Source organism: Aythya ferina (assembly GCF_964211825.1).
Source record: "Aythya ferina genome assembly, chromosome: 2".
Classification (NCBI taxonomy): domain Eukaryota; kingdom Metazoa; phylum Chordata; class Aves; order Anseriformes; family Anatidae; genus Aythya; species Aythya ferina.
Genome location: NC_140297.1, coordinates 138,933,299 through 138,946,550, shown reverse-complemented (window position 1 = coordinate 138,946,550; position 13,252 = coordinate 138,933,299). Strand labels below are relative to the sequence as shown.

The 13,252-nt window shown below is 39.1% G+C and overlaps 1 protein-coding gene across 1 annotated transcript in view; it reads left to right on the top strand.

Moving 5' to 3' along the window:
* Window positions 1–13,252, top strand: part of RGS22 (regulator of G protein signaling 22) — a 67,195-nt gene that overhangs the window by 43,530 nt on the left and 10,413 nt on the right. Inside the window, exons 18-23 of the mRNA XM_084510482.1 lie at window positions 1,419–1,581; window positions 2,210–2,368; window positions 4,161–4,223; window positions 6,270–6,431; window positions 9,302–9,481; window positions 11,030–11,191. Coding sequence (XP_084366608.1) covers window positions 1,419–1,581; window positions 2,210–2,368; window positions 4,161–4,223; window positions 6,270–6,431; window positions 9,302–9,481; window positions 11,030–11,191 — 889 coding nt within the window. The remainder of the gene's footprint in view (window positions 1–1,418; window positions 1,582–2,209; window positions 2,369–4,160; window positions 4,224–6,269; window positions 6,432–9,301; window positions 9,482–11,029; window positions 11,192–13,252) is intronic.

Sequence of the window (13,252 nt, the reverse complement as noted above, 5' to 3'; positions counted from 1 at the left end):
TACAATCACACAGTTTCAGGACAATTTGTGTTACTTAGGTTTAATGGGTTATTTATAACTAATTTGTTAGTTTTGCCAGAGCAACTGACCCTGCACATGCTCCTGATCTGTTCGAAGTAAAAACTAGAGCATGCTTGGATAAGCCATCGCTGTAGACAGTTTAAGCTAATACACTTTAAGATGATATATTTTGCTTTTTAAGTAAGATGGACATATCTGGTCAGTTGGCATGGGTAGATGACAAGGAATAACTCCATAAACCCCAGTAACTTGGATCGCTTTCCTGTGGGTGAACTTATTTCCCTTTTGACAAACTAGCAAATGAAAGAATTTCAGTCTCAGTAGAACTTAGGCCTGTATGGGTCTCAAAAGGCTTTTGAAAGGGAGACATCTGTTCTTAAATCAGTTGGATGCTTTTGAAAGTTTTACTCAAAGATTAATCCTTCAAAAAAGCCCATTATTAAACAAATGGAAAAGTGAAACAGATTTGTCTGAATTTAATGCTTCATGTTTCCTGCTGCAAATACAATGAATGTCCTCATTAAAATGCTCACAAAAGTCCAGATAGTAAGATACTATCAGAAAACAGTTATGTGAATTATTACTGAAATTGTGGGTATGTCAACTACTATGTCCTCTGGTTTAAAGAATAAAACCAATATATGTTCCATTCAAACAAACTCAGATAGATAGTATACACACAATTATGAACAATAAGTATTGAATGACCATGTATTGCCTATAGATACTATTTGTCATTTATTATAAATAATGAAATAAGTAGTAGAATCAGTCGTTTATGAAAAGGCAGCCCATGAAAAGCCATAGAAGTAGGATTTACCATAAATTCTTTTTGTCTGCTTGACTTGTGGACTAATACAAAAGCTCTAGCATCTCACATGGGGTGGAAGAGGGTTGATTCCTGGGGCTGCTGCTCCTAGCTGTCAACCTCTCATCCCTGTTCCTCTGTCAGAAGGCAGGACCAGGAGGCAGAACGGCAATGTTGACTTATTTCCCAGTGGCCCACAGCCTGTAGTATCAATTCAAATTCTCATAGTACCAGTTCATACTCATCTGTTTCTTTTTGCATTCACCCTGTGAGCTCTTCTCTGTGTCTCTAGTTTGCAGTCCCTGCTAGATTTAGCAGCAGCAAGCTGAGGAGGTTGCTCCATTCAGGGTCCTCCATAAGGAACCCTGAATGAGCCGCCCCAGATGCTTTTTGATCTGTCTGTTCAGCATGTGCCACAGTCTCACCAGATGGTACAAGCAAAGAAAAACAGACATAAAATTTCAGTCCAATCTGACCTGGTATTTAGGACTTAACACTTTGGTGGTTTGTGGTTAAATTAATAACTCTCTAGAATGTTATGAAATTAACTCAATATTGAAGAAAACATTCTGTTTAAATTTGTTTGTAGGGTGGATCTCATGTGCTGGGTGGATATTGAACAGTTCAGGAGGATGCTCCACAAGGATAAAGAAGGAAGGGAGGAAAAATCCAAGGATATTAAAAACAAGTACCTGAACAAAAAATACTTCTTTGGACCCAACAGCCCAGCTACCAGACAGCAACAAGAACAGGTACCCGTTACAAAAGCATTCATTAAGAAACTAGTTGCTGTGACTGAGATGAGTCTGTCATCAGCTTTACTCTTACTTTTCCCAAGCTATCTCTGCAACTGTAATCTACATTTTTTGGCCAGTATTTCTGGAACAGAACCAGTCTGGTTCTGCTTTGGTTGTCGGGGTCCCTTACTTCCTGTTCAGGGTCACCCTTCCAGGTCCTCACAGAACATTTCTCTTAAATCCTGATCTGAGGCCACAGCCAGAGCACGCACAGCACAGCTCAGAAAAAGTGTAAAAATGTTTTTCAGGCAGAGTGGCTTGTTTCAGCTTTCTATTTTTGGTGTGTCAGTAAAGTCACAGACGGCAAGTCTGAGCTGTGGTACTCAAATACATCTTGATACTTATGAAATATACTTGGTCAAGTTGGGGTATTATTTGCCAGAGTCTGTATTTTATTATAGGTAAGGACATATGTAATCTGTTCCCTTTTATGAAAAGTACATGTGAGCCTTGGGTAAGCATGCATTAAATGCTTTGCTTACAGTTAAGCTCATGCTTTGCTAAATCAAGGATGTAGAGAGATAAAGGACTTCTGGTATACACAAAAGTTTATTTCATGTGTTATTGTGTTTGGATTGCTTAGCTAATGCATTCAGGTGGAGGATGGGGACAAATCCTTCATGATCGGCTTCCTCCAGCGGTTTTGCTAGAAATTCAGCAGTGCATCCAGAAGAGATTAGAAGAACAATGGCTGCCATTGTTCCTGGCAGATGAACAACGTGGGGCGGAGGGACAAGCAAAGGTAATTTTTTAACAACAGCAACACATATGGGCATTGTTTTTTGTTTGGCTCATTGGGAGAAAAAGGTTCAGGGGAAAACAGCCTATAATTCACATTCAGTTTACATTGAAAAAGACACCCTAGAACATACAGGTTGAAGCATTTAGCTTGATAATTGTGAAGGCAGTTCCTCTGAAGGCAGAGTCTGGCTGACAGTGTTATTGTTAGATCCTAAATCTGAAGAAGTTGGTGTTGGCTCTGCTGCCAAGGGAGAAAGTTAATCTTTGCCATAATGTTGCACTCTCCATGTGCCATTCTGCCTGAGCCATACACTTGCGCACAGAAGAAATGCTGCTTTGTAAAGGATTTGCCCAAGGGGACAAGAACACAAGCAAGTGGGCTTCCCATGCTGTATTCACTCTCTCATACGGTGTCCGTATTTTCCCTTCGGGAGCTACAGTGCCTGTAGAAATGACTGCTGGACTTCTGAAATTCTGCTTGGTGGGGATGTTAACTGCTACAAGCCTTGCTTCCAACAAGTTACTCTAAAAAGTTGCCAAAAAACTTGGAATGAGGAGCCGTTCACTCTGCTGGCTCATTAGGAAGACTGGGGAAAGGGCAGAGCCAACATCTGCCTTTTACAGGAGCGCCTCTGTGGCTGGGATCTATGCAGGGAGATCTCCTGCTCATGACAGTTGCAGAATAACTTGTTCTCTGCACTTCCACAAGAGCTAGGAAATGTGAATGTCACAGCAGAAGGAAACTTGATGGTTCCACCATGCGGACAGACATGCACACCGCAGTGATTCATAAAACTTACTTTCTATGATTTTTTTTAACATCAAAAGGGTTATCAGAAGTGTTGATGGATCCTTTTAATTGATTTAGAGCATTAAGGAATTGGAAAAGTGTAGATTCTGGTAAGCCAAACTGTAATCTTAATAATGATAAAATTGAAGCAAAATTTCCTAGTCCCCTGCCCTTTGTAGCTGCACTCTGCTTCACTTATGAGCCCTGGCACAAGACCATGGGATGAGGCTAAGCTGCTTCCAGTTCTGGAAGCTAGCTTTTGCATGCCTCTTCTTGCACCTGCTGCACTGTACTGGCAGGGAGAGTAGCCCCTGCAGTTTGGAAAATGCTGTATTAAGCCCTAATAAACAGTTTGCAGGAAATACATAGTTTTAATCAGCTTTTAGTCTTTCCCTAGTCTTTCCCTTCATTTTTGTCTCACTGCTCTTTTCTCTTTCTTACTGCAAATTCAGAGGATGAAAAGGTCCTTTGAAGAATGTATTTTAGAAGAAACGAAACCAGATGACATTCTCCACTTGGCTTCATATTTCACAGTGACCAAACACTGTGGGCATGCTATGTAGTCCTTATTCTGAAAATCTGCCCTTGATTTGAGGTGTATTTTTTTGCTACAAAGAAGCTGAAGGATCAAATCTGTATTTCTGATACAGCTGTCCAAAGGAACAAAACCAATTCATATTAAAAAAAAAGAACAATGTCATTAGACTCAAAATCTATTCCCAAATTAAGTGGTACATTATGGGTAGGATAAACCAGGGGAAGAGCACCGTTTCACTGCCATTGCCTCTTGACTTAACTCCTCAGTGTTAATGAGCAAGGGCTCATTTATAGCTTAACCCTGGATGGTGTTCAATGTGGGTCCACAAGTTTCATGTATCAAGAGCCAAATGAAGATGGTTGAAGTATCAACTATTCTCCCACTGTGGTCTCAATTGTTAGAGGGCTGAACATTAAACAAAAATGTTAAAAAAAAATACAATGATAATCTTTTATTCAACTGCAGGTAAGGGAGAGAACCGAAGATCTCCTAAGCCAAAAGCAGGAGAAGACAACTAGGATGTGGAAGGCAAGTGAAGTTTATTATGTCTCATGTGTCTGCAGTTTTGATGTCTTTTCTGTTCAGACCTTGCACATCCTTCACCATTTCCCTGCTGACAGCGTGAAGCCCAAATGCAGTGCTGTCAAAAGCAGGCATGATTGTATTGGCTACAGTGGGACAATTACTCACATCACTGGTGAATCTAGCTCCCTGCTGGATGTTCACGGTAAATTTCTCTCCCTTCCTGGCTAAAGAGGTCATACTTGAAAAAAACATGTCTCGTCCTTCTCTGTAGAGCACTGTTAACCCTCCTTAAACTGGTATTGTACCTTTAATTCACATTTATCTGTATTTTGCATGCTGTGGACTTATTGGGACAAGCTGTTCATTCCAGCATCTGGTAGTTTATTTATTATTGCGAGTGGATTACGTGCAGACACAAAAGGGAATGTGAAGTATGCAGTGGAGTGGGCAGGTTTAATCATATCTCACAGTATCTGTTTCATTTAGAATTGTATTTTAATCTTACAGCACTGAGATAATATCAATTTTAAACATCTTAAACCTTTGTAATAATACATTTCATCAGATGTTTGCCAGTTTTTTCTCTTGAAGAGCAGTGAACTCTTGGTGATTGCCAACATACAAGTTGTGTACATTTATTCAGTTGAACTTTTATTGTCTGTTGAAATCAAACTGGAGACCCGGTCACCAATTATCCATGCAAACCATTAGCTCGGAAGGGATCCAAAGTGCATGTGGGTTCTGTTAACTGAGTTTTCTTTTGTCTGTTTGTCAGGAAGATGATTATTTTCCATATTCTGCTTTAAGGTTATTAAACCATAAGCTAAACAGTATTCATACATCAGGATAGGGGTGGGAGCAGTGTTTTGTTCCTCCTTTTATGAATATGCCCCAGGAGGAATTTTTCCCAATAGCTTCTTAAACCCTGGTCACAGCAGAGGGAACATGTTTGGAAATTTGGAGGAGGGCCGAGAAGATGCCACCTTACTTACTGTCTAAGTTGCACTGACTTCATTTTAACCAGAGGACTCTTTGGACAACCACCACACACCCTCCTGCAAGGGTAGGCGCCCAACCCTGGCAAGCTCCACAGCAGAATCTGAACTGTATCCCCTGTCTTTAAGCAAAGCTGCAGAAAGTCTTTCAGCTTACCATCAGGTTATATTGCCAGGACTGTCTGCAACAACTACAAATGCTCCTGTCCCATGCAGACCATTGCATGGGACCATTGCAGAACAGCACTCCATCTCTCCAGGACTTCAGGAGTTTTCTACCACTGTTACAAGACAGTTTTCATTCATCCATCTGATAACAAAGGGGGATTGTTTGGCTTGCTGCTCACTGACAGCACAAGAACTGTTTGTTCAGGAAGGCAGGCCAGCCTGAACTTCATTTCAAACAAACTGTCCCTGCATAAGCCATCTTTCTTTCTCCACCCTTTCCTGGCTGCCTACTGTTCCCTGCTTTGCAGCAGGAGGATTTCCAAAATGTCTCGATGACTTTAAATTCTATTTTACTATTGGTAGTTTTATTCCACCGAGAGCAAATTCTCTAGCTTCTGTTGGTGATCATGGCAACACATTTCAAAGCTCATTTTGTTAGTGAGATCCCTGTCAGAAGCATTTTACAACTTTTAGCTATGTGGTTTGTCTGTTCCTTTTTCTTTGTTGTTTGTTTGCACAAAACTCAAACTGTTCTCTAGAAAAGTAGCCTGTTGCCATAATCAATAACAATAGCTGTTTCCATACTTTATAGTATGTACTCATATGGTCTAAATCATTGTCAGTCATTTCCTCTCCCATCACGTTTTCCAAAAAATGTTGCCCAAACCAAACTGGAAAAAAAAAGAAAAAAGAAAGAAAAGAAAAGAAAGGAAAGAAAGAAATGAAACCTTGCCAAATTCTATTGTATCCATGTCATAAACCCATAAACTACTGAAAGTTAGGGTCAGTGCAAAGATAAGAATCAGACAGTTTACGCTAACTAATGCCTTTGTTATTGCTTTTTGAAACAAAGTTTATTTGGTGCATTTATTTCTTCTCTTGACAGCATGTGGACAATAAGTGGGTTTCTTCATCTAGTGAAATAATTGCTTTCCGCAAAGCACTGTTGAATCCAGTGACAGCAAATCAGTTTCAACGCTTTGTGTCCCTGAAAGGAGACCTCCTGGAGAATGGAGTGCTCTTCTGGCAAGAGGTACAGAAGTATAAGGTACGGTGGTAAAACGGCACAAGGGGAGCATCATTCAACTTGTAAGCAAATGCATCCATTACTGCAAATTAGGAGAATTTTAACAAGAATATCTCTAAGCATTTTCTTGTTCATAGTAAAACCTCCTTCACCATTTATTTGTCTTTTTCTTTGATGAAAGTCCTGATTTCTTAAGAGTAGCTGTTTTTTAATGACTTGAATGTTTTTTTTTGTGCTTCTTCAAACTCTACCATTCTTTTCAATCTCTGAAGGGGTACTAACAAATGCCCAGATTTTGGTATACTTGTGTTGAGCAGTAGAAAATATGCAAGCAGTAAATGTTCATTCTGTCTTTATAGCTAAACACTGTTAAACAGAGGGATTATTGCTGAGTTGGGTAGTTTTTCAAAAATCAGAAAGAACTTTGAAATTCAATCAAATGTACAAATGTAAATACGGTCTCTACCCAAAAAACTTGCATGTAAAATGCAGACATCATATCCCTTACACCCTGCACAGTTGCATCTGACTGCCACTGAGGAGGTGGCCAAGGTCAGCAGGGGTTTTCTGTCTTCCACATGCATTCCGCTTCCAGCAGCTGCTGTCGTGTGAGGCAAAGCACAATCAGAAACCTCTGGCGTGAGACTTTAAATCACACAGCAGCCTCCTAGTAACACCCTGGACTAAAGGCAGATCTTTCACTTCTTCCTTATTCCCGTTGCCTCTGGGATTTTGCTGGAGCAAACAAAGCCTCTCCTGGGCTCCTGAACATAGCACAGGCAGTGTGAGGTTAGCTAACATGCTCAGAAATTAGGAGCTGAACACAGGTGATGCTGCGGTAGCACTTGGAGATCCTGCTGCAGACATGTGGGTGCACTTTTACTGGATAGTTCTGGCATTTGAATTTGGGGTCTACTTTAGAAGCTGAAGCTTCTCTGCTTACAGAGGGCAATCCTCCTGTCAATCCAGTGGCTTTGACCCCAAAGTTGTAGGCCGATATTCTCTCTGGAGGTGCTGCTGTCTCTCTTGGTTACAGAGTGACCATCTTATAGTAGAAACATCACATTAGGGCATCTGAAGTTACATGATATAAATGCTTCTCACAATATCCGACATTTTTTTTTCAGATTTGTGACTCTTCATTGCTACGTTTTGGAGGACATGGAAACTTTCTACAAATGTGGAGTGTAGTTTAGACTGTTTTCTTTGTGTGTCTGCTTTCTGAAGAAAGGCCTCATTGTTTTATGTCCCACCCCCTCTCCTTCATTTATGTTAATTTTATTTGTCTTCTTATCAAGAAAAAGCACAATCTGACCATATTTCTACATGCATGCGATTTGTCATGGTTGGCAGTTGATGCTCTTTATAGAAGCAAAGGGCTGGAGCAGTAGGAGTGTTGTGGGTCAGGCTGAACTGGAGGAATATTGCCAAAGATGTGGGCAGTACTTTGCATAGTGCATGCTTGTGTTGTCTGAGCCCTATCACGCCATCAGTTTAGACAGAACTCCCTTTGGGAGTCAGTGTCTGCATTGCTCCTTGTAACCCATTTGGGCTGGCAGCACACTTTGGGACAAACAAAAAATACAAAAAAATTTTTTGAAAACAAATATGAAGAAATATAACTCTGTGGATCATTTCCATCTGTTTCTGTATGTTCACGTCTCATTCCTCTTCATATCTTATGGCTTGTTTTTCTTCCCTCTTACTACAGCTCTCTGCATTTTCTTCTGTGCTAGATGAGCAAAGAAAACCATAATATATTCTTAGGATATATTGAATATGTTTTTGTATTGCCTTACTTTCTTCATTGTAGCTGTTATCATTCTTTTTTTCCTTCACAAAACTAAAAAGTATTCATAATAAAACAAAACTGTTCTTCCACATACCACATTTCTGGTTAAAAGCCCTGTTTTTAATTTCTTTGCAAAGTAAATATCCAGCCTCCTCTACCAAAACTAAATGCATATTCTTCATTTAGAGAGCACACTTCCTGAAAATTCTCTGGAGTGCTCATTGTGCCTATGGAAGATACATGCGATAATCTCCTGTTGTTATAGAAATGTCTTGATATTTATAGATAGATGGAAAGTACACGTTTCAAAGGATTTCAGGGAAGCTCTTTGAATGATTTTTCTCTCCTGTCAAAGCCCAATAGTAGCATCACCAGAGTGTGAAAACACAGTAATAATAGGTTTTAACAGAATGATAGGGTCACATTACCAAGAGCAGAAAACCTCAGTGCTCCTCTGAGATCTTACTCGTGTAAGTTCAGGTTTGTTTTGTATTCTGTCTATCCTGCATGAATTATTTCAGACATTGAGGTTTTGGGAAACTACAAAATCTTAATGACTGGAGAAACTAGAAATGAATGGAAGACTGTACTTGTAGCTTAAATTGTCTCCTCTTGTGCCAGCATTCTTGGTTATAATACCTTGTACCACTCAAAATGTCCCCCTCTGTTCTTGGAGTTTGTAAAGCATTTTTTTTTTTTAAAGTTACTTTGCTAGTCATAGCAAGCTCATTGTGAAAATCAGTGCATCTCACACCTGCAAGTGTGTTTGTCTTTTCAGAAATGCCTCCTATTTACCAATAACGTACTCAGATTGAGTGCAGGACAAAGACTACACTGTTCCATCAGAATGTGCAGGCAGAGACTATCACCTAAAATCAATGACTGCTGTGTATCTGCATTTGCAAACCAGAAGTCCCACTCATGTTTTAACTATTGCTGTGACCGTGCACATTTGCTATAAGAATTTCATCCTACATACTGAAGGAATCTCTTTGTATAATTATTTTTGTATGACTGTTACTCTTTGATCACTGGGCCCCTGGAAAGGGTCTTGCATCTCTCTTTACACTGACTGAAAGTGCTATTTTTCATCTTTCAGGACTTGTGCCATTCTCATTGTGATGACGCCACAGTCCAGAATAAGATCACGGCTATCATCAACCGCTTTATTAATTCCACCGTACCCCCAGCTTTGCAGATTGACATCCCAACTGAACAAGCACAGAAGATTTTGGAGCACAGGAAAGAACTAGGACCTTACATTTTTAGAGAGGCGCAGGTAAGAAGCTGGGAGAATCTCTGTAACAGATTTGGATAGAGTTTGTGTGGCTGATTTTAAGGACATCCTTTGTTGCTTACGTGGCAATTTTGACTCCATACATAAACCTAACCATGAAGTAGAACACTAGAGTCATCCATTTCAATTAAGATTGTATGGTGGAGATGACAGAGAAGTTTCAGATATTTGCTGCCAAATAAACTGAAAATTTGTGTCAGCCAGCTGATATGGGAAAGGTGGTATCCAGCTCTGTGTTAGGAGTGCTGTCAGTTGAAATGAACTTTGTTTATTTTTTGAATTGCTTGTTTATAATTTGGTTAATGCCAGAGAAGCAATTTACAGTTACAGGATTCATTCATATAAATATTAAAAAAATATTAAAAAAAAAAAAAAAAAAAAAGCAGATGTGAGTGAAGCACAAAGCTCAACTTACTGAGTCTTTCCCTTTTCATTACAGAAAGTCTGCAGGCAATTTTCTCTCTCTGATCTTTTTACTAATCAGACAAAACAGTAATCTATAAACCTTTACTACAGACTTATTATTTTCTTATTCCTCATTACTATCATCTATGACTTATCTTCTAAACCCAAGAAAGCTAATCTGTTTTATTTTCCTATCAAATTTCCATCAATACCTTTAAAAATCAAATGCGAGTGCGCAAAACATTTGGATTGCAAAAGATGGGTGGTTTGTCAGACAAAAGGGTACGTATGGATCCTAAGAGAAATAAGTCTCATTTCAGCCTATGTAAAAGACAGTGAACTCCAGAAATGTGGCACAAAACCAAGGAAAGAACTTGGCCAAAAAGTTGTGACTCAAATATGACAATGACTCAAGTGTCACTTTCAAGTACTTTAAACCAGAAGCAGTGAGGTGCTGAGCATACTTGACTACTTAGAAGCCAAATTTCTCAATGAGAATTAAACATCTAAATAAACTGAAAAATGTGAGCCTTAGTACATGCAGCAACAAAATTCACTGAGCCCTTCTGTTTGCTTTTTAAAAATTGTTTTTCTTATTCTAGTTCAAAAAAGACCCTGTGAGAGATTATATCATTTAAAAATTATCCAAGATTTGCTCATAGATCTGTAATGTGGTTTAAGAGGCTTTCCAGAGGCAAAAAAGTATTTCCTTTCTCTTAAGGAGGAAAAAAACCCTCTCTCCCTAATGAACTGAATAGTTGAAATACTTGAACAGAACAGTGGTGCAAAAGCAATTCTACTGGTGTATATTTTATCAAGAATACTTGTAAAAAATGATGGATGTTTTCATTAATGCAAACAATTGTTTAGGGAAATATATAAAAAAGAAAGTGCCTTTTAACTATGTTTTAGGAAGATTTCTCACCAGTAATAAACACACTGATGAAAAAAGCATGTGCCGAGCAAAGCTGGGTTGAAATGTCAGGACACAGTACGTAGGAGGAACAAGGCTGTGTATTCAAAAAGAAATAGTTATTACATTCTCACGGTAAACTATACTTTATTTTACAGCAAACTCCGTCTTTCTAGTACAGTCAAGACTGACTTTCTTTTCTTTCTGCACAGATGACTATTTTTGCTCTTCTGTTTAAATTTTGGCCAAAATTTTGTAAGTTTCAAAGCCGTTTGGATAGTGATGAAATTTTGCTTGCCTTGGAGAGAAAAAAAGGAAAAAAGATGCAAAAGAAGGAAGGCAAAACATTAGAGGAGAGGCTCGCAAAGCTTCAGGTGAGAGCTGATGGACTGAATAAAAACTGTTTCATGAGCAAACGGATAGGAATCCAAATATCCTTTTCTCAGCCTGATCCAAAGCTACCGAAATCTTTTTGTTAGACTTCAAGCTTTACATACAATGTAGTCCTAGGGCGATTAGTTCCCAATCCTGCCAATGCATATACATATGTTTAACTTGAAGCAGATGAGTCAGTGGAATACTCCTTTCATTAAGCAGGGAGGAAAATGTATTTTAGCGATCTTTTGTGCCAAGAGAATAGCGGAAAAGAGGTCTGATTTTTTTAAACTCCATGTATACTTCATGTGTAAAATGGGTAACTGCAAACCTGCTTACACTTCCCATGTGTACTGTCCTTTTTAAAGAATTTACAGTCCTGCTGGGTCACAATTGACAAAAAACAAACAAACAACAAGATTTCATGTTTCTTTTTCAGAAGGAGCATTTGAAAAGGCTGCACATTATTGTTTAAAATACTTATGAGCTAAATGCTTTGTATAGTCTTTGTCTTTACTTGAGTATTTCTCAGCTTTGACAGTGAAATTATTAGACTGTTCACAATAAGTTCCCAGACAGTGTCGGTGCATTAGCACAACTGTGACCTCTGCAGTGGAATGCTCACTTGTAAAATTGTTTTTCTTGGAATTTTATTAATAAAAAAAAAATATATATTTTTTGCTATTGATTATAGGCTTTGCAAAATATTATTTTTTATGAAATGTAATTGTTCAGCAAGCTTTGAGGAGAGAACATTCCTTTAAGGGCAGAGAAATGATTGGACTTGCAAACCATCATAAGTAGCGTTAAAAGACCTTTACATATTTTAAATGCCATGTACACATGTGTTGAGACATTGCTTATGATGAGAACCACATGAGCATCCGAACAGATAAAGACATATGCCTGTACATCGCTATCCTCCTTTTAGACATGTGAAAGCTCAGGACCAGTGAAGTGTTACTCAAGGCCACAAAGCAATGTCAAGTGAAGTCTAAAATTCAAAAACCCATGCTGCTTTCTCCAAAGCACATTGCCTCCATACAGATATGTCTGGCAAGGCCATTGGCAACACTTACAGTGCAAGAATGCAATATTTCAAAGTAATGCACTTTTGTGTTTTTGCAGACTTATTTTTTCCATCTGTTTGTTGCCTGTCTATAAGATTTCTGATTAAGATCAAGGAAGTAAAGAGAAAATCTTGGCCAGTATGGCAAAAGCCTAGCTTTTATGGGGAACAAATGGGAAAGGTGAATTACCCATCTGAGTTGGGAAAAAGGGTAAGAAATTTTAGAAAGTGACAGGCAGGGAATGCGGTTCAGTAAACAGTTTACAGACTATTCACAAAAAAAATATATATATTATCAGTAAACCAGTTATTTCTTCTTGAAAGAATAGGTGGAACAGATAAGTCTTTGAAAAACCCTTTCCTCTTCAATTATTTTTAAGTTTGCCTTTGTTTGTTCTCCTACCTGAGACTTCTGTCCCCTCAGAGACAACATAACCATTCAGACAATTGATCCAGTCTCCCTGGCAGAGCAGTGTAGGAAGCTCCTAAAGCCAATCAGCCTGGTTCAGGATCAAAGCCTTTCCCACCTCCTGCAAAGTTCTGTTCCTGTTCCCCTGCCCCTCCATGCTGAGGGAGAGGAATAATCTGGCAAGCATTACAAATGATATTTTTTCTTATAGCTGTTTCCCCCCCACCTCGTATCATTTTTGTTTTATGTCAAATGGAACAACCATCCTCCTGTGGGAGGAATTTTGCTTTCTCCTTTCTCCCAGATTTGTCCTTAGGGTGGCTGATCTGTGTGGGCTTGCCTCACTGTCAGAACCGACTAGATAAGGCAGCGAGGCCTTGATGCAGCATAGAGGAAAAACAGGCACACAAGGTAGTTTTCACTGGACAGTGATGCGTGACTTAGTGTCATCTGACTATCTCATTATTTTTTGTGGGTGCCTTTTGGTTATTTATGGGGCAAATGCTGTTGAAGGCTTCCTCGCCATGGTCTCAGTGCAGGGGATGAGTGGCTGACAGTGAGGGAAGCCATGCATGTACTGTG